The sequence below is a fragment of the Cavia porcellus genome, unplaced genomic scaffold (assembly GCF_034190915.1).
Source record: "Cavia porcellus strain 051 isolate PalLab524CR breed Dunkin Hartley unplaced genomic scaffold, mCavPor4.1 scaffold_20, whole genome shotgun sequence".
Classification (NCBI taxonomy): Eukaryota; Metazoa; Chordata; class Mammalia; order Rodentia; family Caviidae; genus Cavia; species Cavia porcellus.
In genome coordinates, this window is record NW_026947503.1 from 37,149,693 (window position 1) to 37,176,549 (window position 26,857).

At 36.7% G+C, this 26,857-nt stretch overlaps 1 protein-coding gene across 3 annotated transcripts in view; it reads left to right on the forward strand.

The window, feature by feature from the left end:
• Epg5 (ectopic P-granules 5 autophagy tethering factor) overlaps nt 1-26,857 on the forward strand; it is a 118,889-nt gene that overhangs the window by 67,817 nt on the left and 24,215 nt on the right. For all 3 annotated transcript variants that reach the window (XM_003473996.5, XM_013157170.3, XM_013157171.3), the window contains exons 24-30: nt 1,583-1,706; nt 5,004-5,148; nt 8,226-8,397; nt 9,987-10,149; nt 20,790-20,932; nt 21,821-21,977; nt 25,910-26,104. In XM_003473996.5, coding sequence (XP_003474044.1) covers nt 1,583-1,706; nt 5,004-5,148; nt 8,226-8,397; nt 9,987-10,149; nt 20,790-20,932; nt 21,821-21,977; nt 25,910-26,104 — 1,099 coding nt within the window. The remainder of the gene's footprint in view (nt 1-1,582; nt 1,707-5,003; nt 5,149-8,225; nt 8,398-9,986; nt 10,150-20,789; nt 20,933-21,820; nt 21,978-25,909; nt 26,105-26,857) is intronic.

The following is a 26,857-nucleotide window of genomic DNA, read 5'->3' on the forward strand; positions in this document are numbered from 1 at the left end:
CTATTCCTTCATTTTTCATTTGTATGTTTATTATAAATAAAAAATTAGTTATAAATAGGATTTAAGAAGAATGATGGTTATTCATGAGCCCTGATGATAGCTTGACAAAGAAACACAGCATTTTATGGAGTACTGAAACCTCAAGCTTGTTTGACCATAGATAGGGCCTTTGGGCCCACACTCAACTACCAAAATGATACCTCTCCTTATCTGCATGGTTGAAGGAAAATGTATTTTTAAATTTTTTTTTGTTTTTTGACATCTATTTGAACTCAGGACCTTGTACTTACCAGGCAGACATACTGTGGTGCTAGTAAGGACAACAGTGTTGTCTCCCTGCCACCCCCTTCTTTTTGGTACTGGGGCTTGAAGTTGGGACCTCAAGCATGCTAGGCATATGTTCTATCAATGTGTTATAGTGCTGCTACTATTTTGGTTTTTTGAGGTAAGGTCTCATTCTGCAGAACTCATTTTGTAGCCCAGGCTGGCCTTGAACTCGCAGTGATCCTCCTACCTCTGCCTCCTGAGAGCTGGGATTACAGGCATGCACCACTATGCCCAGCTAGGAAGACTTATTTTTTAAATCAGACTTTAGCAATGAAAAGCTTTCTCTTTGAGCATTTTAGATCAGTAGAGAAAGTCTTTGATAGTCCCTCTTCCTTAAATCCCTTGTGAGATATGTTCAGAAAGTGGCCATCTGCCTCACTGAGTCAGGAACAGGAGAGAAAACTGCGTACATACCAGCCTCTTCTGCCTGTGTGTGTCTGTCTTCCTAGATACACTGTTCTGGAGGTAAGAAGGTAATTTTCCACTTTTTTGAGTGAAACTAAGCTGTGCCACCTTCTGGTCTCCCACCCAGTCTTTTTTTTTTTTTTTTTTTTTTTGCAAGCAATGGCTTAGAATACCAGTGATCTTAGGTAAATGGACTGTGTTCATTCCTGGTAAAAAATAAAAAGAAAAGAGAGATGCTTGTATTTTTTTTAAAAAAGGTTTTATTGGAAAATGGAGGATTTTTGGTAAGCTTAGCTTTATTATTTTTCTTGTTTTTTCATGATAAGGAGAGGGCCAGCTTTATGTTTTATTCCTTTTTAATGGGAACAAAATGCATAACTGCAAAGAGTTTTATTTATGATTCCTTAAAATGGGAGATGGCTATTGACCTTAAAGCTGGCAAGTTCTCCCAATACAGAGGTTTAAAGTGACTTTTAATACTTCCCAAAACTAAAATTCACTGTGGCCGAATTGCTCTGGGAAGCAAAGCTTCAAATTCAAATTGTAGGATTATGGTATGTTAACCTCCTTCAATTATTTTTTTCTCTGTTTTATATTTAACCTAATAATGGAGCTTTCAGATCTCCTTCAAATGACCTTTTGTTTTAACGATTGTTTCATTGAATTTTAATGATCTGTAATAGGTCTTTTCTGCTCGACTGTGAGTCTCTTGGGAGGGGTGATAGTTGTTAGACACATTTTCTGGATTGCAAGCTTTCTTTACTCTTACATAGTAGTGTTACTCTTTCTAGCAGGATGAGAAACTTGATTTGCCTATATATCTTTTTATATTTAACTTTTTGTCTTTTAGGCTCTTCAACGTATATATATTATGGCTAGAAGATGAAAATTTTCAAAAAGGAGATACTTATATCCCTTCACTACCAAAGCATTATGATATTCACAGGCTAGCAAAAGTGATGCAGAATCAACAGGTGAAACTATGGCAGTGTCTTACTTTTAGCACTTCTGAATGTTATTTGAACTGATCATAGTCATAATCTAATGGTAAAACAGTTTATTGTTTTGGACATTGTTTCTGTGGGTTTTGTGGGTGTATAAATTATTGTATTGGGGGAATGTTCCATTTTGAATCTACAGCTCCACTATACTCTGACCTTAAGGCCTAAAGCCCTTATAAAGCTTTCTACTACTCCAAAAAACATAGCCTTTCCCTGACTGTATCATTTCTTATTTTAATTGAGAGCAGCTGAACACTTTTAAGCAATAATTTCTACCATAGAAAGCATGAAAGGATTGTAAGATTCCATGCATTATGCAGGAGGTTAGTTGCACAGAGATTCTCACCTTTATTGTTTTTGAAGAGGCTTCCTTGTCAGCATCTGAGTTCAGGTCCTTTTCTGGAGTCACTTGATTCTACTCTTTGAGTGTCCTAAAGTGTTTTCTCTCTGGCACCCAAGATGTCTGTGATCCTTCTTCAGACCCAGACTTCTAATCTTAGTTTGCTATAAGCAGGGAACGGGACTGAGTTGGGGGAGCATATATATTTCTTGGATGCTTTTCTCTAGGGGCTTAACTCTATTTGCCATTGCCCCTAACACCAGGATAGAGTTTAAGAACCTCAAAGATTTGACCTGACACTTGTTTGGTTCCTTAAACTTGCCTACTTTTACATTGAGTATTTATCAAGTGCCTTCTAAGTGACAGATGCCTAATGCCAGAATATGATAAAGTGCCCTCAAAGGAGCTTATTGTTTTGTGGAAATACCAAACATTGTCACATTTGTGGTCAAGACTGGAAGTGGAATGCTGTAGGTGCTGGGTGAACGTGGAGGAGCAGCCTGTGATTTAGATGCCCTGGAGTGGATGAGAGTTAGGATGAAAGGAAAGGCATGTGATGGGAAGACACAGAGAAGGTGTTAACTGGTAGGCAAAGTAGCATGTGCAAAGACATAGCATGTTCAGAATGGTGTGAGACATAGTAGCTGAGAGAGGCTGATAGAATCAGAGATGTGAATGGAATAAAGTCACTAAGTACCACATAGCTATCTGAAGAATTTGGGTTTATTCTGAAGTCTGTTTGGTGAGCTATTGAAAAAGCCACAGTGCTTAAATGGGTGAATTAAAATATTTTGAAGAATAATCTGTAGGATTTTGTGACTGGTCAGATATGCATGGATTCTCATATTTCTGATTCAAGCAGTGAGTGCTGTTTGCTGGAAGAGGAAATACTCTGCAGGCCTCAGAGAGCTTTCTACTCAAGTAGTTGGCCTGGAAGGGAGATACAAATGTAGAATTCAGCAATGAGGCTGGGTGGAAAATGTGGATTTACTGGTAACAGAATATTGAAACTCAGAAGAAGGCTAAAAGTGGGAACCTGAGAAATAACATTTAAGACACCGAGAAATAAGGCTAGGAAAGCAGATCTAGATTCATTGCAAAAGCAAGTCATGCTCATGTCTTTTTTGTGTTATGCACCCTAAATTCTTACCCAAGCCTTTGCACATATTATTTGATCAATGAGATTAACAAGAGCAGCCAGGCATGGTGGCAGATGCCCGGGATCCCAGCACTCTGGGAGACGGGGGCAGAAGAATTGCAAGTTTGAACCTGGTCTGTGTACTTAGCAAGACCCCATCTCAAAAACAAATCAAGCAAATAAACCATACTGTTCTTAGTTCTCTGAGATTTATCCTGACTCTTCAGCATCTACAGAATTAATTACTTTTTTCTTTTTGTTTGGCTTGCCATTTGATGTAAAACTTCTTTTTTGATCTGTAATTTAAGACTGGATTGTTTGGTCTTTTGCTCACCCATGTTTAACTGTTTGCTTTAATCAGTAGCCTTTGTCCACAGCTGTTCAGCACAGAAGCAGAGAGAAGTGATACAGCAGTTTTATTTAAAGATGAAGTGACTTCACAGTAGTAGGGTCTGTAACAGTGTGGTATAGGTAAGATTCAGAACTGTGAGCAGCATTACTCTGAAACTGTTCTTTTGAGTCTGGAAAGCCTTGTCTCACAGTTGGTTTCAAAATAAGACTTCGTAGCAGTATCTAATAGAGAAGCAGGATAGTTTTAGATTTAGAGGGTCAATGAGCCTTTAAAACATTTAACATTCAAATAAAAGAAAATCATGACTTGTAAAACCATAGTCCACATTCAATCACTTGCTGCTATTCATTGAAGTAGTTATTAATATGTGATGGTATTTGACAGTTTTTGTTGCTTAAAGGTAACCCTCTATTCTAATATGTATGATCTAAAGTGAAATACAGCTCAGAATGTGCATGACAGATTGCTGGAGTGTGGGAAGAGAATATTAGATTGTTTCTGTACTCATTTTATTTTCTATTTACTGTATTTTTTATGATGAGTAAAGGATTGTCTTATTTACTATTTACTATATCTTTTACTGTGAATAAATTCCATCAAGTGGAAAAATAAACAAATAGAATGCGCATGTCCTTCTCTTTCCTCTTGTGTGCCATGTGACTCACTTCTTCTGGAGCTCATGTGCTCCCTACCATGTTATCTTGGATCTGAATCTAGAGCTCATTTAATGTATAAAGTTTTAAAAGATAAGGTTACAAATATTAACAGTAATTTTTAGGATCGAATATCTCATCTGTTCAAATTTCTAGTTGTTTCCAAAATGTCATAAAAGTTTTGTTTTTACATATTTTTACGGTTTGAAGGACCCACATTTTGTCATTGGTTATTGGTTCTTACCTATTTAATCTGTAGGTCTTTGCTGTATACCTTTTTTTCCCTTTTAAAGAAAGGGGGTGGTTTGTCCCAAGTTTCTCTGCAAGCTAGGTTTTGCTGATTGTATCTTTGTGGTATAACTTAACATGTTTTTCTATCCCCTGTTTTTTCTGTAAATTGGTACTTACCTTTAGAAGCTTGATCTAATGTGGATTTAATTATCTCCAATGTATTTATTTATTTTACTATATTTTTCAATCTTTGTCTTCAAAGTATTGCATTTTTTTGTTGATGTCATATAGGCACATAATTGACTAGCTCAATAGTATATATATATACAGTTTATAAATATGCATGTGTGAGGCTATTATAAGTATCTTTTAATCATTGTACATAATCAAAAGTTTTTACAACTGCTAACATTGTTGGTGGCCATTTCAAATATAACCATCCTCACGTGGGAGAACTTGGAGTGAAACTTACTGGTTTACTTTATAGTTACATATATAGCAGTCTAAGTGAATGTATGATTTATCTGTCAGTTTAAGTACTATGGTTCCATTATAGGATCTGTGGATGGAGTACTTGAACATGGAACGCATATATTATGAGTTTCAGGAAACTATTGGTCTTTGGACACAAGTCAAGCTTGAGTCCCATGCCACACCCTGCAGCTTGTTAACGCAGCTGGACTTCACTGATCCATGGTTGGGTGAGTCATGTGAACATTAGTCCCTTTGAATGAATGAATAAATTAGTTAATCAATCAGTGAGAGCCATTGAAGTTAAGACTTGCACTTTATCCTTACAGTGAGAATTGCTTTTTAGATGTTCATTGTTAACTTGTTTGCCGCTTAGGCCTGGTTAGGCTGTGAGCATCTAAAACTGTATTGGCTTAAACAAGACAAAGATCTCACATAAAAGAAGTTTGGAGACAGCACATTCAGAGCAGAAGGGTAGCTTCATGACCCTGCAGGACTTTAAGGACTCCTGATCCTCCTGTTTTGCTGCCCTGATCTCAAAGTAGCATCTGCTCTAAGTTCATGGTGGCTGCTTAAGTGTAAGTTATCCCCTTCACATTCACATTCCAATCAGCAGAAAGGGATGTTTCTCTAAAAGAACTCTTTCAAGAAGCTGCTCTCAGACTTTTCAATTATACCTCATTGTCCCAAAGAGAGACATAGGGCTATTCCTATCTGAAAAGGAGGCTGGAATACTCACAGTTCATTCTTTCATAATGCTTTCAAAAGGCATTTCAGTTTACTTGTAAAACTGTATTAAGTGCAACTTTAATGTTTATTTTAGGTATGCATTTTTAACATTCAGAAGTCTGTGTTTTTCTTTTACAAACATTTTTCACTCTTTCTAGAATCCTTACTGTATAATTGGAGCATATTCCTGAAGTTTCAAAGTTGCCTATTTCTTAGTGTGTTTTTCTAGAAAGGCAGTATTATAAATTATCAATTAGTTCTCTGTAACAGGCCATAAAAGACTAACCTACAAAGTCACTGAAATGCTTCACAACAAAAAGTGATAGAAAATGTTAATTGGTGGTATAAGAGATTGAACCTTTATATTTAGCTATATCCCCAACCCTTTTAAAAATGTTTTATTCTGAGACAGGTCCTTGCCAAGTTGCCCACACTGGATTTGAATTTATGATCTTTCTATCTCAGCCCCGCAGCATACTGAGATTACAGGTGTGCATCACTAAGCCAAGCTAATTTACTGAGTATATTTTGTAGATGTAGAACATGTAATAAAAATTTTTTTACAATTGTTGCCCACAGTACTACAATAGTGTAACATAGCACCAAAGTTGGTTCTGAGAACCAACTTTCTTATTCTAGTTCTGCCCCAGGCAACCTGTTGGTTGTGTGAAGACAGAAAAAGAAGACTCAGTTTGGGCTTGAGTTCATTCATGTGCAGAATGAAAGTGCTGAACAGAGTGTTATCTGAGGTTCCAGTTGTTTTTCTTAAGCGTGCCTCTTTTTTATTTTTCCTGAAATAATTTTTTAATTATAATAGCTGTTGGTGCTTATTGTTTAAAAAAGTAAATATAGGAAGAAATATACTCTTAAGTGTAAAAACTGCCTTTCATGTAACTATATAGAATGTCATTTTCTACTTCTGAAAGTTTAAGTGAGAAGGAGGGCTGTGCAGCCACACAGATCTGGAACTGTTCGTGCTTTCTGTTCATGCCAGTGTATCTGTAGTGCTTTCACATTGCTCTGAATACTGTTCTAAAAGATTTTTTCTCTTGGAGGTAAGCTAGTAGTTTATGAAGCCCTTAGTATGTTCTGATCACTGTCCTAGCACTGTAAGTTAATTTATTAACCTGGCAAAGTTACTCCCATCAAGCAGAAGGAACGCAATGTATTAGGCAGTTAAGCACGTGGCCCATATGAGCCATAGTGCTAGAATGTGGCACCAGAGACCCTGCCATTCATCACTGAGTATCCCATCTCTTATGTCTGGCCATCAATACAGGTTGAAATCCCAAATGAAATGAATGAAATGAAAGGCTAGATTTGTAAATAAGTTTCAGTTTTTTCTCAAGAATAGGTTAAATGTTAATGATGTCAAACGTTTGGGCTTGTGGTTGTGATTATAGAAAAATTTGACCAACACTCTTGTGACATCAAGTTGTTTTTCTTCTCTCTCTCTGGTTTTTTTTTTTTTTTTTTTTTTGGTCTTTTTGAGATGGGTCTCACTTCTGCAGTCAGTTCAGGGTGGTCTTGAGCTCACTTTGTAACCCAGACTGGTCTTGAACTTGCAATGATCCTGCTACCTCCTGAGTGCTAGAAGTTTTTTTTTCGTAAACTAAATTTTTGTCATTTGTGGTTTGGAGTGGTGATTACAGTTAAATACAAACTTTTTTCTCTTTTAGTTTATATTTAAAGTGTTTTCTTTCATGGTGAGATACTGGGGTTTGAAAGAGTCCCCAGTTTTCCTTTAAAGTCATGACTTATACTGTTGCTTGAAAGAAATTTTAATGTAGTCACAAGTCTTATCCAGTGATGAATGAATGTCCAGTTTTGCCACATCTGTGCAGAGTGGTGATTCTAGTGGAAAAACACTCACTATAAGAGACAATGCTGAACTTGACCTTTTTGGAATGTTTATTTCCATCTGTTGGGGTACAGATAGTACAAGTCTTCTTATGCCAAGCAAAGTCATGGGTATTAAATTTTCTTTGATTTTTCTCAAGAATAGAAAATTGAATGTTACATCTGGAATGAAATTGGAAATTCACACTGGTCCCTTGTTTACTTGACTTATTGACTTAAAGTTTCCTTGACCTCTCCCTTCCTCTCTTGTCTCACTATTGAAAAGAATTAGGCATGCAGAAGCATTTTTCTTCACGTTCTTCAGCTTCCATCTGCTGTTGATACACACGTAGTGTGTAAGGAGAGAGGAGATGACACCTAGTATTTATATAGTTCTGTAGAAGATACAGAAATGTGAAACATTTAAATTCGATGAATCATTCTGAGACCCTGTGATCTAGTACAGAGTTCCATGGTTATGAACTTTTGCTGCTTAGCAACTAGAATTGTGCTATGTACTCCTGAGCTCGTAGTAGAATATTATAAAGTCTGTATGTAAGTATTCCCTTAAAACTCACAAGAATCAAAATTAATGATTTTTGTTTATTTAGGCTTCTGTGGTTTAAGAAACTATCTGGGGATCTCCAGCATCTTTGTGACATTAATGTATCAAGGGTTTGCATTCATTTTTATATGTTAGTACTTATTACTGAATAAGTATAACTTAATTTTCTTTCAGCTAAAGAAAGAGTTTTAAGTAACCTGAGAAAGCATGAGGTTCCTCGTCCTCCCCTTCTTCTGAACCCCATGAGGCCTCCTGTGCCGGTGATTTCCTCAGAGGTGCTCCTGAGTCAGAGAGACACCACCCAGCTGGTGTGCGCAGACTTGAATGTCCTGCAGCAGCAGGCCCGGTAAGACTGTGAGACCTCAGAAATTGTGCTTAGTGCTTTTTTCCGGTAGCCTGGATGATTTAATGTCTGATTGGCTTCCCATCAGCATTCTTAATTTAGGTTAATTTGGCCAGACTGCCACAGGTGATTCACTCAATGAACAGACATGTGATTTAGTCTTTTAATCTCACATGGAAATTAGTGGTACTGTCATGGGCTGCCAGTTTTGCATGTTGCTTTTGGGGGCATTAGGATGTCAGCAGTGCTGGCTGAGACTTCCTTATTCTTCTTGAGGAGAGCTTCTGGTACTGGAAAGATGGTGTTGGGTGGGGGTGAAATGAGATTTATTTTTTGGTACTTATTTGTACTTTCCCCATTGTTTTTTTTTTTTTTCCTCCTCTTTTCTTCCAGTACTGGGGTTGAAGCTAGGACCTTTGCACTGAACTATAGCTCTTAGCCCGTTTTATTTTTATTTTGAGGCAGAGTCCCACTAAGTTGCCCACACTGGGCTCCAACTTGTGATCAGAAATTCTTCCTTAGCCTCCCAGAGTGCTGGGATTACAGATGTGAACAACCATACCTGGCTGCTTTGCTCTCTTAACTATATTCTTACAAAAATTAACATAGATATTTGGTCAAAATGTGGAACATTTAGTGTTTTTAGTTTACATGATAGATACAGAATAATCAACTGTTTAAGGATTTGATTCTAGCTTGCAGTCTTATGAGGAGTGCATGAGGAAATATCTGTTTCATTAACATAAATGAGCAATTTATTTATGTATGTATATATGTATGTATGTGTGTGTTATTGGGATTGAACCTAGGACTTCACATGTGCTGGGCGACTGTTCTAACATTGAGCTTTACAAATCCCTTGTAAATCAATGGGGGTTTTTTTTGTGTGTGTGTGTGCTGGGAGTTGAACCCAGGGCCTTGTGCATGCAAGGCAGTAACTCTACCAATGAGCCAACTCCCCAGCCCATAAATGGTGTTTTATTGATGGTTTATTTTCTTGGTTGAGTTTGGTCTAGGCATTTATGAGATATATGTTGTCTGCACAGAAGAGCATCTGCTCATTAACATCATAACAAAGATACAATTAAAATAGTATATGTCATGTATACATTTAACCTTTTCTTTTTCTTCTGCTTGGTAAAGTGCTGTGGCGAATCCAGGACCTTGTACATGTGCTGTGCCATTCACATTTAACTGTCTTGATAATTTCAGTTTGAAATGCTGATATCTAAAAAGTAACTGACATGTAAGACACTTTTTCAGAGTAATTAAATTTGGCCAGAATTCTAACTTGTTATATATTTCAGGGTCCATTAAAAAGTCCTGTTCATATAACATTCTAAGTGAAACTTTGTTTTTTGTTAAAAAGTTGTACCACTTTTTCATAAGGCTTTTTCTTTGTTTCTTAACTCCTGGGTTATTCTGTCTGTCAGGAGACAGGACTTGGCTAAATCTTGGCACATCTGTGTACCTTTGGTCTCTTATTACTGTGGTATACTGTGTTGTAACGTTGGGTGGGGGTAACTGAGAGCCTATTACTTTTCATTTAACCTTTCTTGAAGCTTTAATCTACTTTCTGGGATGTTTTCCAGAACTGCAGCTCTTCGGGAATGTCAGCAAGTTGCCTTGGATAGTGAACTGTTGGACACAATGCCCAAAAAGTATGTTAACCGAGAAGAGCAGATAACATTACATTTGGAGTGTAGAGGCAGCGGGGGTAAGAAATGCCAAGGAGCAGCAGTTGTAACAGTTCAGGTAAAATTATTTAAATTCTTCATAATGAAGCGAATTTTAATTGAGTTCCCACTATTGGCATGTCATTGAGAAATAGTTAATCTGTGTCTCAAAAACATTTTATAGTTTTAGGAGATGTGAAACCACACCCAGACCTAATTACAGGTGTTCTTAAGTTTCAGATGAGTCCCAACAGGAGGCAGTATTCAAATTGGAATTCAAAGCAGAGTCATTGAGAAGGTTCTTAGAGGGACTTATACTGATTCAGTTAGAAGCAGTGGAGGAGTGGAATCACTGAGATGTTAGCTAGAAGTCAGGAGCTATACCAATAGTTTAAGTTTTTTCAGAGGTGGCAGTGAGGGTTTACACTGGAAAGATGGGTACAAACAACCATTGGGTACTTGGACTGCTGCTGCAGACCCCTGGAAGCTCTGTGTGGGAGGCAGATCAATTGGGTAGAGCTTACCAATAGTAAGTAACAGTATGACTAAAAATTCAACTACTTCGGTCACTTTATTGCACTGGACACATGGGCAAATGTTGGATGTGTGATATCATAAGGTCTTCAGAATGGAAGCTGAGCTTGAGCTAGCATGCCACAATACATCTTTGCACCAAGCCTTGCTTATATAAACACTTTGTATAATTTATTTTAGCCTCATATCCACCCTGTGTGGTGGGTATTATTGTCTTTATTTTCCAGATGAGGAAATAGAGGCTCACTGGCAGCAAAGTGGCAAAGCCAGGTAGTCCAGGCATTCTGGGTCCAGAGCCTATGCTCTTTCCTTACCCACACTTTACCCTTCTGCAAGTGAATTTGATTGTCTTAAGATAGGAAAGAAAGAAACATTTGGAGAAGAAACACTGACTGCTACCTGACTATATTTGCATGAAGATAGCTCTTTTTGTAAACTTTTGGAAATTGACACTATTCTGCTCAACCTTGATTATCTTTTAGAAAATTCCCCCCCCTTTTTTTTCAAACCCATAATTTAATTGCCCTAGTTTGTTTTTATCATGTTCTTTGGGAGACTTTTGTTCAGCTTTCCCTGGTAACCTTTTGTACTTATTGTATTTTCATTACCTTTGAAACTTATTTCTGACTTTCTAATCATAGTGTTATACATCTAAATTTAAGAAATTTGACCTGGAAGTGAAGATGAGTCCAACTTATTTTCTAATATTTTTTTGTAAATACATGGGACTCCAAACATTGAATTATCTTTGGCCAGGTGCTTTACAGAGTTCGTTTTCTGCCCATGTATTTTTCATAAGACCAAGGGTAGATATATTTAAGATCATAGACAGGTGTGGTGGCACACACCAATATGCAGAAGGCTGAGGCAGGAATTTGAGACCAGCCTGAGCTACATAGTGAGTTCAAAAACAGCCTGCACTGCACAGTGACATCCTGTTAAAAAAAAAAAAATGAAGATCACTTGCTAACATACGACTGGAATTAAAGTTTGTTAACTTATGGAGGAGTTTGAGTTTGAAGGAAAGCTGAAAGTGTATCTGGTTATGTTAGGAGGAGGATGTCTTATTACCAATCTGTGCTGTTACACTATTTTATTATGTTTATTTATTTTATAATTATTGACTTTGTACTTATTTTTAATTAAAAGAGAAAACACAGAAAAGAAAAAAGCAAAAGAGACAATAAACCCAAACATAAAAATACAGGCTTTCAAAACAAGATGATAGGAATTAACAATGATTGTAATATTGCATATTGTTTTCTTCAAAAGAGTTGCTTAGATTACCAGATATAGACATGCAAAATTGATCTAATCATGAGTATTAACTGTTCTTATAGAATTAGTAGTATAGTCATCTTAACTATCTTATGTATATATACAAATATATATCTTTTTCCATTTCCCTTCCTTCTTTCCTCCTTTCCCCTACCCTAGTTACTTTTCCCCTTCAAGCAATTTCTTACCCTTATACAATATTTGTTATAGATTTTGGATTTTATTTGCTCTTTTAGTTTCTTACACTAGGGAGACAATATGGTATTTGCACCTGTGAGTTTGATGTATCTCACTTATGAGTATGGTCTCAAGTTGCATCCATTCACCTATAAAAGCCTCGGTATGATTTTTCTTTATAGCTGAGTAGTACTCCATTATATAAAAGTATTACTTTTTTTATCCATTCTTCAGTTGGTAGGCATTTGGGTTGTTTCCAAGATTTGGCTATTACAAATTATGCTGCTGTAAACATGGGTGCACATATATCACTGTGATGTGATGTTTTCAGTTCTTCTGGGAAAATGCCCAGAAGTAGGGTAGCTGGGTCAAATGGAACCTCTAATTTTAGCTTTTTGTGTAACTTCCACACTGATTTCCACAGTGGTTGTGCCAGTCTACACTCCTACCACAATTTTCCATGTTTTAAAACTGTGTATTTTTGCCAGTTTGTCAACTCTCTGCAGAGAATGGAATTCTCCTAAAATGCATTTTACAAATGACTAGTGAGATAAAACTGATTTTGACTGATAACTTGCCTGTAAGAAGTTGTAAATATTTGCTTCCCCAGACAAAGACTGGGATTTTGGGTTTGACCTGTTAACTCTTAGGGTCTTACAGTGGAAAATACCACTAATAGACCAAGCTGCTTTGATCCCAAGATTATCAATGATCTCTTCTTTGACAGAAAAAGGGACCATAGTATTATATACTACATACCTTTGAATTGAAATTGCTTTTGTTCCTTTTTTTCTTTCATAATTTTTTGTTTTGTTTTATTTTTTGTTTTTGAGAGAATAAATCCAAACAAAACAAAACAGAGTAAAGCCAATCAAAATAAAACAGTGAAAGTGATACGGGACTTCAAAACAAGATAATAGGATAATAGAAAATCAATAATGGTGTCCATAATGCCTCTTGTTGTCTTCAGTATAGCTGTCCATACAATCACATATATTAAAATCAAACCAAGTAAAACAGAAGAAAACCAATCAAAACAAAGCAGTGAAAGTGATACAGGATTTCAAAACAAGACAATAGAGAATGAACAATGGCTACCATAATGCCTCTTGTTAGCTTCAAAGTAGCTACCTATGTCATCAAATATAATAAACCAAACAAAGCAATAAGACCAATCAAAAAAATGATGAAAACGATACAGGACTTTAAAACAAAATAATAGGGAAGTAACAGTGGTTACCACGTTCCCTTTTCAGATGTTTCCTCCCCCTCATTTTCACAACATCTATCATTTCAGATCCCACTAACTTTTTAATTTTTTATGGTAGGGGGATAATGTGATGTTCACTTCTGTAAGTCCAAACTATTTCACCCAAGAGCATAATGTCAAGTTGCATCCATTTTACCTGTCAGAGCCTTGTGATTATCCTTCTTGATAGCTGAGTAGCTTTCCATTTTATAAAAATGCCATATCTTTCTTACCTGTTCTGTGGTTAATGGGCAAGCTATCCTTGCTTTTTTCTGGTTCCATGTCACATAGAACATTGTATTTTCTCTTTTGCCTGTCAAAAATTTTAGTTAATTTGTTTTTTTATACTGTATGTTGATGGATATTGTTTCTTTTTTAAAAGTTAATTAATTAATTTTTATTGGTACTGGGGATTGAACTCATGACCTTGCGCTTGCAAGGCAGGTGCTTATGCTGCTGAGCTACATCCCCAGCCTCTGGATATTATTTCTTGATCCACCATGCCTGTGTTTCTTTTTATTGATGAATTGAGGCCATCTACATTAATGGCTACATTAATGGTTATGGCCAACAATTGTTCATCTCTGCTCTGCTTTTTTCCTGCTGTTGGCTCCCAGCTTTCCCCTCCAGTTAGTTGTCTTCCCTGCGGTGATCCCACTTTGCTGCTGTTTCTGGGACTGTGGTCATTTTTATCTCTCTCTAGAATATCCTTTAGTATTCTTTGTAAAGTTGGTTTGGTAGTAATGAATTCCTTTAGTTTTGTTTGACATGGAAGTATCTTATTTCTCCGTCAATTTTGAGATGTAGTTTTTTAGGGTACATCAGTGTGGGCTAGAAGTTGTTTTCTTTCAGGACTTGAAATATTTCACTCCAGGTTCTTCTTAACTTAATGGTTGTGTTGAGAAGTCTGTTGTGATTCTGATGGGTTCTCTTTTATATGTGATTTTTTTTTTTCTCTAACAGCCCTTAATCTGTTCTTGTGCTGAATTTCTGGGATCTTGATTATTATATGTCTGGGTGTAGATTTATTTTGGTTATGGCTAGCTGGAGTTCTATATGCCTCACTTAACTGTATGTCAGGTCCTTTTCCCATGCTTGGGAAGTTCTCTGCTATTACTTCTGTAAATAGTCTCTGTGTCATTTATGTAGACGCCTGCTTTTATGCTGACACCTATCATTCTTAAATTATTTTCTTCATGTGGCCCTGCAGCTGTTTAATTGTTTCCTGATTCCTGGTTATTTTTAGGAGATCATTCCTTTCACAGTTGCTATCTACAGTCTTGTCTTTAAAGTCTGAAAGTCTGTCTTCAATTTCTTTCAAGCAGTTTTGCCAGCTTTTAGTGGAGTTTTTAATTTCCTGGGTATTTCTTTGAGTCCGTTTCATGCATTCCAGTTCTTCCGTATATTGTTCTTTCAAGGTTTCCCTCCTATCCTTCTTTTTTTTTTTTCTATGTCTTCTTTAGAATACACTCAGCAACTCTTTCACTATGTTTGTCTTTTCTTCTTTTACTTGTGATACTTTTCTCATCTGATTTCTTTTACAGCCTCATGAAGTAGTTTCTTTAGTTGCCATCATCCCAGAAATTTCAAGTGTGCAACTTCTGCTTTCTTTCATGTCCATGTCTCCTGGACTTGTTCTGTTTTGGCCAGAGGTCAGAGGTCACCTTTTGCTCCTTTGTCTTGACATTTCCTGAGTTTCTCCAGAGGAGTGGGTTGTGGGGTCCCACCGTGCTTCCCACATTGGCTACCTGCCCACAGTGTAGGGGGACGGGTTAGGCACCTGAGTTTCTCCTAACCAGGTTCTCCAGGAGGCAGTAGGGTACAGGACAGGCTTTTCCAAGGTACACCTGACTGGTTCTCCTAGCTCGCACTTGACAGCCAGAGTGCACATGAGGGCTGGATTGGCTGCTTCTCTCTGTCCGTGCTTTGTTTATATTTTTGAGACAGGGTCTTGCTATGTAGTTCAGGCTGGCCTTGAACTCATGGTAGTTTTCCTGCTCAGCATCCCACGTTACAAGCATATGCTACTACGTCTGGCTGTTTCATAAATATTTGCTGTTAATTCTCAAAAAGATAAATCTTTTTCTCAAAGCTTTTGTAAGTATAGAAGGGAAGAGGGGTTGAAGAGAGGGTAAGGGAAAGGAAAAGAAAAGAATTGAGATGTACCGCGTGCAGGTTAGGGACATTCCCTATGATGAATGTGATCATTATACCTAAAATGTACCAAGACATATAATTTTAAAATACCTTTTTCTAAAATACTTTCAAAGTTATTTTGATTGGGAAGAAGTCAGAAAGACTGTGATAAAAAAGATTGACATGAATATAGCTTAAATCTTTTTGCAGGCACTCTAAAATGCTTTCCTTATCTCAAAAGAAAAATTGGTAGTTGTTAATGTTGTTTGCAAAAAAGAGGAAATATAGAAAGAACACACAGAGGAAGAAAGTTCCATAGAAGTCTAAATAATTTGAACAGTCAGGTTTTTTTTTTGTAGTCGTCACCTCATTAGAAATACTCAGATTTTCTTAAAGTAGTTCTTAATTTTTTGTTGACCATATTAATTTGGCTAGTGTCCTGTCAGTTCAATGTAGGAAGATCCAGAAGCTTGAGAACCCTCACTAATGGCCCTAAGAGTTTAATGTCAACCATAGTATCTACTGCAGCAAATATTTTGCTTGGTGATGCAGATTGGCTAGGAAAACTAAAAATGTAAAGACACTAGGAACAAAGCAAAATGTCTACTCACTCCTACTCAGTTCTTGAAATTTTACCTGAAGTAGTTAGGCAAGGGAAAGAAAAGGGTTACACATAGAAAAGGAAGAAGTCAAATCATCCTTGTTAGCAGAGAATATTTTCTATACTTTGAAGATTCAAAAGACTACTAAAACATCAGAGCTGATAAATGCATTCCACAAAGTAGCAGGATATAAATTCATATAAATAGTCAATAGCTTTTCTGTATACTGTACTACTAATGGACTAACTGAAAAGAAGTAAGGAGAGCTGTTCTCTTCATGATAACTTAAAAAAAAATATTTAGGGATCAATCTGACCAAGTCTGAATTGAGATGATTCCTTCTCTCATTGCAGCTCGTGCCTCTGCTGCTGTAGTTGTTTGCTCTTTTTTCCCTGGCAGAGTACATGTTTCTGTTCTTAATCATTTGTGTAGTTCTATCATCTAGTGTGGCTCCTGGCATGTAGCATGTTCTTGTGAATGACTCAGTGAAAGCCACTGGCACACTGCTCATTAGAGTCCTCACAATTTGTATTATAATTAGTTCTATGGCTGTTACTATGATTTGAATTACATGAGGTCACGGACCTTGTGTTACTCTTGTTTATATCATCAGTGCCTCACATGTAAGTGCCACGGAGTAGATGTTTTTAAACGAATAAACACTATAGATTTATGTATTCAGTGGTTAAATTCCTTGATCTAATGTAGTTTTTGAGTATTTTGTAGATACTATTTGGCTATGAAAGACATAATAGAAGTTGGGAACTTTTTCCTACTAGAAGTAATGGTTGTTTTCAGTTGTGCTTACTCTTTGGCCCTTTTAAACAGCTTACTGCTTTTGTACAAATCATACCTTGTGTACTGCACACAGCCCACCTGGCTTTTTTTACTAGAAGACACATATCCCTAGACTCTTGATCTTGGAAGGTGGTAAGGGTGATCACACTGTAGAATAGCACTGGCGTTCGAGGTCCTATTTGTAGTTCTTCTTGTTACTTGTGTAGGGATTCTCATATCATAGGTATTGTGTGGTGTTTTGTTTACTTTGTCTCTGTTAATCTTCACAAGGTTAGAATGAGTTGAGAGAAATAGGTTCAAATGCCGAGAGACTTACCAGCCACACAGCTAAGTGATTTAGTTACAGTGCACACTACATTCATCTACATTTCAGATGTGTGCTTTTGCCAGGCCATTTTATTTTTTAATGCTTTAGCCCTACTATTTCAAGATTAGCAGTGCTATTCTGAGTGAAATAATCACGACAGTCAAACCTTATTTAAATGAACAGGTGTACTAGTTTCTCTCTGAGTGTGTATGGTTAAAGAATCCATGATCTTAACTGGACACTTTGTATTGGACCAACTTTTAAAAATGAGCTTTATGGGACATGAGTTTAGATATTAAATCTAATTTTAATGACTCATTTATAAAGATTTTACATTACATTGTTCTGTTCAACAGAATTTTTCTGAAAAGGAAATATCTGGAAATTTCCAGCTGTCTACAAGTCTTTGAACTACACTTAACTCATTGGAATGTACAAAAATTGAATATGTCTTATGAGAAATGAGACATGCTTCTTCTGTAATCTCCATTCCTAAGAAAAACCTTTAATAATTCAGTGACATTCCCTAAGGAAATGGAATGATTTATGATTGGGTTTCTTTTGCTGTTTTGGTATTGTGGGGCCTGCTTGCTAGACCCAGAATTGATTCATTATCATGTGAAAAATTTGTCCTTTGTTAGAAGTGAAAGGTGGAAAAGACCCATTAAGGGCCTCCCATTATTGTAAAAACTTGCTGAAGGACATAGTTTATCCAACTTCTGGTTTTGTCTCCTTAAAATGACTTAAGTGAAGGAGCTTCTGCCGTACTACTTTGTTCTTTGGTCTCCAGCTTTTTGTCATTATGAATTGGGAATCGTTCAGTCTCTTTTACCTCAGTTTAGTGAGAAAACTTTCAACAGTGGTGGGAGGGTAAAGACTTGTAATAAAGTACTGGTAAGTTTTATAGAAGAAATCATCATGATCATAAAAAACAGGTGTCTTCAGTGTATTTTCAGAGTTGTGCCATTCTGGAGTTGTGTGTAAGCAAAACAGGACGATTGCACTTCAGGAACTTTTGGTATAGAATTTTAAGATAATAACTGACAGGAGGAACATAAGGGCCTCCCCAAATCAGTTGATGAATTAAGTACAGTGGTACTTCAGTTCATGAATTTAATTTGTTCTATGATTTTAGAAAAGATAACCATGTTTGTATTTGTGTGGGAAAGATGGTCAGTTTGTCACCCTTCAGCATTCTCTACTGTGCCTGCAAGAAAGTCCCACCTCCCTGGTACCCTCCTGTGTAAAGGCTCCTTCCCCACCCCCCCGGGGCAGCTCCCTTTGTTTACTAGTCTATCTTTACAGTACGTTTTAGCCCCAACCCTGGCATCAGCCCGCAAGCTTCTCCTTTCTGTTCCTCTGACCCAAATAGTTGTCACACTGGTGGCCCATCCATCTGTACACCGTCTGTTTGTTCTTTCTTTCTTTCTTTCTTTCTTTTTTTCTTTCCCTTCCTCTCTCCCTACCTTCCTCTTTTCCTTCCTTCCTCCTTTTTTTTCCCCCTAGTTTTACTCAGATTAAAGTTTAATGGAAAGAAAATGAAAAAGAGATTTCATTCTCACGGCTGCCCTCAGCAACCTGGCATTAAGATGGTCCAGTGCATAGCAATCTTTGCTCTTTGGGTTTCAGGCCCTGATAGTATACTGTCAGACTTCCAGTCACCAGTGGGTGCAATTCCCCATTTTTGTCAGTTTACTGAAAGGACCAAACTAATCTCATTCTTGTGTATACAGCAGCCAACACAGAGGTCATTTATCTGCTGATAGCTGTCTTTATCCTCAGTGATTAAGAGGCCCTGAATGTGAGATGCTTTCCTCAGTCTTTTTGGAGCCCATAAGAGCAATAGTGCCCTTGTGGTCTAATACCAAAGGAACATTCATGGGTCTCAGTCTTCCTTGTTTGTTGGGTATGTTGATCTATGCCAGATGACAGAAGTGAGAATCCACAGAAGCTTGGCATTTGAGTTTCTTAAATTTTTCATGTGTTACTGAAAGCAGTGATTCACGTAGAGTACAAGGTTGAAGTCAAGAAGGTAAAAAGAAAAACACAACCTGCTTCTCTTTGTAGTCAGGTAGGTTGATAGCTTTGAACTGATCATTCTGGGTAACAGCTATGCCTTTGAAGTTGGGGTTAGGGTGCTAAATTTTGCATTTCCTGAAAGTGTGCTGCTTTCAGTACTCTAAGCCATAAGAAAGAGGACTCGAAGCCATAAGCCCCGTTAGGAACAGGATTCCCACCTTGGTTTTGTCTCAGTGTTGCAACGTGGGCCTATGGAGTCCTGTGGGTCTGTCCACATTCACTAAAGGACAGTAAATGCACACACAAAAAAGTTACCATATGAGTCACCTTCATTTAGAGAAAGGGTATGTTAATCTCAAGTAGGAAAGACAGTCTCAAAAGTGTAGTCCTTTAAATTGAAAGAAATTTATTTTTTTAAAGCTAAATTTTGTGTCGTATCTTTATGAGAATCAGTGACGTTTTATCAAACACTAACTTTTCCGAACTCATTGAATTGGCCAGTTGCTATTTCTTTAGTGTGCAATTGATTTAGGTACTTTTCCATATTTTATCTTATGTCTTTTCTAATTATGTATCTTTTCTTTCACAATGGCAGCTGTTTTATTAATGGTTTATGTTTTGTCCTCTTTTGAGTATCTGAATTGAACTGTGTATGTGTGGTTTGAGAGCACACAGGGCTGGGTCTGGGGAGAGGCAGTGGGGGTGATCTGCAGAGGAGGGGGGGCCTGGTATGTCTGAAGAAAAGCCTTGCAGTGGAAGATACTGGATCTGTTCTTGAGGATTTGAGGAGTCAAAACAAGGGTGAACTAGAATTTATTCTTTTTTTTTTTTTTTTTTTTTTTTTTGTCTTTTTGAGACAGATTCTCACTATGTAGTTCAGGCTGGCCTTGAGCTCACTTTTGTAGCCCAGGCTGGTCTCGAACTCGCAACGATCCTCCTGCCTCAGCCTCCCAAGTGCTGGGATTACAGGCATGAGCCACCATGCCTCGTGAACTAGAATTTATTCTATGAAAGATTTGAACCATTGGTAATTGAAGATCATATCAGTTTTTATTGATATAAATTTTGGTATCTTTGTAAGCAATAATTCTATTTTACTGGAGGAGGATTTTTCATGGAAAACCTGAAATTCTTTAAAAAAATCTTTTTGTTTATTGGTACATGTGTGTTATATATAATTTTGCATTCCTTGTGGGAATGCAAACACATCTTAATTCCTTTCTTCATCCGCTTTCCCTTCCCACCCTTCTCCCCTGTCTCTTGATCCCCTTTCCTTTTTTTTGCAGAGGGTACATACAATATTTACATTCTTTGTGTGGAGTTGGTACATGTACATAATACATCCCAATTCCTTTTCTTCATCCCTTTTCCGCTTATCCCATCCCTTAATCACTTCCCCTTTGAGAACAGTCTGTTTCCCTACTTCTCATTAGAAAATCTGAGATTCTTCAGTGGTGTTTTGACAATTTTTTCCTTTCCTCTGAGGTTCAACAGAATTTTAAGTTGTAATGCTAAGTATAATAATCTCTTCTTCATATGCTAGTGTGTTTACAATAAGATACCTGTAATAGAAACATGCAAAGGAAAATAAATCTGTTGACTTCCTCAATTTTTGTTAGTTTGAAGGCATGTATAAGAACGAAGCAGTAAGCCAACAGCTTCATGTTTTACGGAAAGAAGTGAAGCAGTTGCAAGCAGAAGCTGCTAAGCCACCTTCACTTAATACTGTGGAAGCTGCTGTGCATGCAGAAAACTTGATCACGTAAGTTTTGACATTATAATTTAAAATACTACTGTGTTATCATTAATAGTAATTATATATGCTATATATCCCTTTTGTGTCAGACAATAATTAGTGCAAAAATCAGCAAACTGGATTTTAGGCCAAATTTTGCCTGCTGCCTATCTTTATAAATGAAATTTTTTCAGAACACAGCCATGTCCATTATTTATAATGTGTATGGCTTTTAAGTTGCTATGATAGGGTTGACATTTGTGATAGAGACTAATGGCCCACAAAGCATAAAATATTTACTGTCTGGCCCTTAACAGGAAAGTTTACAAGCTGGGGTGATGTATGAAATGGGGTAGTCCTTTTGTGGGTTGAGTTGGGAGGGTTGGGGTGGAAGAGCAGAATAAAAGATCCATAGGTTGATATTTCTGTCACTGGAAAAGGCACTCAAAAAACTTGAGAATTAAAAGGGCCATCTTTATTCTAGGCCTTATTGTTATACAAAAATTTTTTCCTCAACTTAAGCCAATGTTTTAGATTTTAAAATTTTAGAGAAGTCAGTGTTCTTGTGTTTAAAATGATGTGTTATATAAGAAATATAAAAAGTTAAATAATTATGATTTATATACCAAATGTGAAAATTTTTAATTTTTCTACAAAGTATAAGAATGTTAATTAGTCCTACAGCTGATTTTTGTTTTTCCTGAGGGAGCATAAAATCATTACTGTTTGTAGAAAGTGAGTTACTGGATAAAGTTGGAAGAACACATCTCATGAAATATTTCCAAGATGACATTAGCATAGGGCTTTGAGGACTGTTAACAGATACTGTCTGAGAAAGCTAAGGCATCAAAGAAACACCTGGGAATACAAGTTCTTTCATTGTAGACCGATACTTGTATCTATATTTTCCTACAGGGCCTTAGTGAATGCCTACAAGTTACAGCCGACACCTGGAATTCAGAAAGTTGGCATTAGTCTTTTCTTTACTGTTGTAGAATATGTCAGCGATGAAACGCAGCGCCATCCTCCCACAAGACAGTTCTTTACTTCATGCATTGAGATCTTGGGACAGGTAAGGTTATTCTGTATTAGTATTGTTTAGATACAATTAAGTGTCTACAATGTCTTCCTTAAGTACAGTCAGCACTGACTTCAGAATTCTGTTGTAGGTTAGGTCAGAGCCTCTTTAAATTGTTGACTTCTTAAGATGTAAATAGATTTTTTGGTACAGAATACGGCTTCTTATTTAAGAGACATTAAATTATCTATGTTAAGTCTGGAGAGACATCAAGATTCTGCAATATATTCTTGGTGTTAATAACAAAGCTATTTATTATATTAAAGTGCTTCTAAATATGTTATATTTCATCCTCCCAGTGACCAGTTGATATATTTTAAAGATGAGAAAACTGGTTTCTAAAAGAGTGAGTGACTGGCTGGGCGTGGTGGCATATATTTATAATTCCAGCATTTGAGAGGTCAAGGCCAAAGGATCGAAAGTTTGATGCTAGCCTGGGCTATGTAGTGAATTTGGTGCCAGCCTGAAGTGTGAGTCCTTCCCAGACCTCAACACAATTCAGGAAGTTTATATTTATAATCCCATAGAAAAATTACTGGAATTCTAGCGAGTTAATTATAATCTGCCACTTGCAGTGCAACCCACAGCAAGAATAAAGACATTAAGACATATTTATATGTCTTATGGCTGTAGGGAGCCAAGGGGTCCTAACCCTGACCAGGATGTAGGTTCATCTGAACAAAGGCCTCAACCCAAGGTTCAACCTGGATTTTATTAATTTGTGAAGAAGGGAGTGGTTAGAGGAGGGATGATTGAGAATGGAAGGAATTTGGGAAATACTGTGAGCCTGGCTCGCTGGGAGGCCTGAAAGCACCTCTGCTATACCAAAGAGAAGGATATCAGAAAGACTAATCTGCATAACACAATTGAGGAAACATCCAGCATTTTCCATTCTGATATGTAAATTTTTCTGCTCTGGGAAGTCAGAGCCTCCTGTCTGGAGGCTTATCTTAGTTGACAGCCCTGGAGCCATGGCTCTTCATCTTGCCTAGTTCAGCCATGGTTTTAAGTGTCATGGGCTGGGGAAACAGGTACCAGCTGTCTCCTAGCTTCAGAGATTACGCATCAGCGCCTCATCTGGCCCTATTTACATTGTTTAAGCCGATTGAAGGGAAAAGGAAATAGCCTAGACAGCTGTATTCCATATCAATATGTGAAAATAAGGCCAAGTTTAACCAAAATGGAGATAATTGCTCTTAGTTCAAGGAGAGCTGTCCAGGTGGTACTCCAAGTGTAGTGAGACTCTGTCTCAAAAAACTAAAACTAAAACTAAAAAAGGAATGGCCCCCTACCGAGTACAGCTGAAAGTGCTGGAGGTGCAGCAGCCTCCCATGGCTTCTGACAATAGTCCGTGCTCACGCCACGTCTCCACAGCTGCACAGCTGGGTCCCAGTTACCATTCTCAGATACCATTTATTTACCTGAATTGCGTGCAGTTAAATGCTGATGCGTTTACCGAGGGCATAGGCAAAGTATCTGTGCATGCAGCTTTATGAAATGTGTCATAAAAAAGTGCGTGAACACTAATCATGTACTCTCACTTGAATTTCATCAAATGAGCACTGATGGATAGATGTAAACAAATGATGCTGAACAGGCATTTCAGTCAGTTTTCTTCCTAAGTTCTTTTTTCTGATCATAAACTTAGTATGTGCTTATTAAATCAATACAAATACTATAAAAAGTGTAAAGAAGAAAAACTTCTCATTGTCCTAATCACCTGGAGATACTAATTGTTTTACTAACATTGTTTTACAGTTTGTCTTTCGTATGGGTATTTATGTACCTGTATAAACATGGTCTGTTATCCCTGCTTATTTAGAGATGTACAGAGATAAAATACAGAAATGAATGTTTTTTTTCTTTAAATATATCCTGCATTGTCATTTTATTTAAATATATCTTTTAGGTATGTTGATAAATACATCTATCGTGTTGTTTCAGTGTGTGCAGAATGTTCCACACAGTTGCATTGTTTTGTATTAATCTTTGTGGAGGATATTTAGGTAGATTGTTTTCTTATAGTGAGGCCAAGATAATTTTTTGTGTGTGCGTTTTATCTTTTGTCTTTTGTCTTTTGGAGACAGGGTCTCACTGTGCAGTTTGTGGTGGACTTGAACTCATTGTGTAGCCTGGGCTAGTCTCAAATTCACAATGATCCTCTTGCCTCAGCCTTCTCAGTGCTGAAATTACACATGCCTGGCTTTTTTTTTTTAAATTTTTTTCCCAACTATATTCCAGTACTACAAGGGCAGTAAAACAGTGATACACTGGAAAAAGTACAGCAATAAACATTTGTTAAAAAGACTCAGAATAAATAAAACTACCAAAAAAAAAACCCATATAAACTCATTCTGGTACCCCAAGAAGTTCTGGAATATAGAAATGCCCTCCTCCTTTACTACTTCACAGGAAGCACTGTAGGCTTTTTGCTTAATATGGTCCTGGGATTACATTCCAAATTATTAATAACTGCTTACAGCTTGGTTGTAGTACCCAATTAAAATCACACTATCTTCATCTGAAGTGTCATTGCTACAGTTTTATTTACACAAGCAGCGAAGGGCATATTTTAGAACACCAGTGTATAGTCTTTTTCAAACTATATAAGAAGCCAAATATAAGAAGCCAAATTGTAATGGTACAGCAAAATGAGGCAACTGGTATTAATGTAGATAGCAAAGTTTCACATCCAGGTTGGATTTCCACATCCAGGGAAATTTCCAAAACCAATTAGATAAACATTCTTGTGTATTTCTGTGAACTTTTTGAACCACTCTCATGTTTTCCTCTTCCTTTCTCTCGCTCTCACTGTCTCTATCTCACTGTCTCTCTTTTTCTTTGTCCTTCCTTCTTTCGTCTTTCTCTCCCTCTCTTTCTTCCTTGACAGAGTCTTGCTGCATAATTCTGGCTGGCCTCATCTTACTATGTAGCCAAGACTGGCTTTAAACTTGTGCCAATCCACTTGGTGTGAGGGAGCACGTCCAGCTGGTCTGTTTTCTTTAGTACCACTTTCTAAAGACATGATTACTGTGTCAAACAAATACATGTATTGAAAAAGAAAAAAGTACTTAGCAAGACCCTGTCTCAAACAAACAAAAACAAAAGTCTTTATTTGTAAGATATTGTTGTGTATCATTTCATGTTTACTGGCAATTTATATATACATACATATATTTATGTTTATATGAACTGTTGGTTATGTTTTAAACAGTTTTGTAGGAATTTTTTGCTTTTTGATTGCTGTGAAAGTGCTTCTCAGACTGTTAACCTGATAATCTGGAATGTGTACATATATTTTTCTAGCATGTTACTTTTATTTTATGATTTTTTTGATTATAGAAGTTTAAATTTTAATATATTCAAACCTATTAGTTTTTTACTTTATTATTTCTGTGTGGTCAGCCTTGTCAATGCCTTCTTGACTCTAGGATTATTGAATTACTCTATCATAGTACTCTTTAATCTTAGAACCAAGTTAAAACAAGGGGAAATTATTCTGAATACACAGTGTGAAAGTTAACTTTTTAACATTATTAAACCCACATCTCAACAAAATCTATAATCTAGAATTTTATTTCCTTAACATAATGTAAGAACCATGTTGAATGTTTAGTAACCGTTGGTAGGCACATTGCAAATTTCTGAATTAAAATTACTCTAAAATATTAATCTCTTTAGAATTGTATAGTAAACTCATAATTATTTATACATGGCTTATGCAAATAGATTATACAGAGTTTTAAATGTTACCTACATTGAAAGTGATAGGCTAATCTATGTTAATTTTATATATTTCTTGATTGTTTCATATTTTCATTTAGATGAAACACTTTCACCATTTTTAGTACTCCTTAAAACTTGTTTGCTTATGTAAAGGTTGTGAAGGCAGAGAATTTGGTGAAATTTTCCTTCATTTTTTCAAGGTGTTTATCAGTGGTACTGAATCAGAATGCAAAAAGGTGCTCCAGACCATTCTGAAGAATAGAAGGCTCTGCTCTCTTTTGTCTCCTTTCTTCACTCCCAACGCTACACCTGTGGAGTTCATACAGCTGTATGAGAAAGTGGTGAAGTTTCTAAGTGAGGACAATAGTGACATGATTTTCATGCTCCTAACCAAGGTAAGAGGTGATTCGATCCTGGTGCTGTGAAACAGAATAGAAAAATGATAGTTATTTCCCACTGCATAAAAATGGAAGGATCCCTGGAGGTTTGGTTCCAGATGAGGCAGGTCAGAAGGCCTCTTTCACTTTTGCATAATCTTCAGGCAGCCCAGCTGACCCAGCACAGGGTTTCTCTTTTGGATGTGCAACTCTGCTTACATTGTGTGGATAATCATAGTCCATATAGTATAAAAAGGCCTCCTTCCTAAGTCCACTTTTAAACTTAGTACCTAAGTTTTAAAAATTTAAGATCAGTTTAGAAAATATTCATATTAGTAGTTTAATGCATCCTTCTTTTAAATTTCTGAATTTGTGCCTAAATATGTCTGAGAAATGAATTGTAATATGTTAAATGTATTACATTTAGAATAAGCCAGTTATAAACAAATTGTCTTTGTCCTAATTTTGAATAGAATACTTTATGAGACCAAGGCAGTGATTCACTTAACCAGTTGAAAATTTCAAAGCTTTACCTGTTTTATTTTCATTTGAAGATAAAACACTTCTCTGACACTTAAGAAGCAATAAAATCTTGGCATTTTTTTAGAACCTAGAGATTGATCTTTTTTTTTGTCTTTTTCCTTTTTATTGGTACCAGGGATCAAACTCACGACTGCCTGCTTGCAAGGCAGGTGCTTATGCCGCTGAGCTAAATCCCCAGCTCCTGAGATTGATCTTAATCTGTAATAGAGGAGAACATGTTTTATAGCC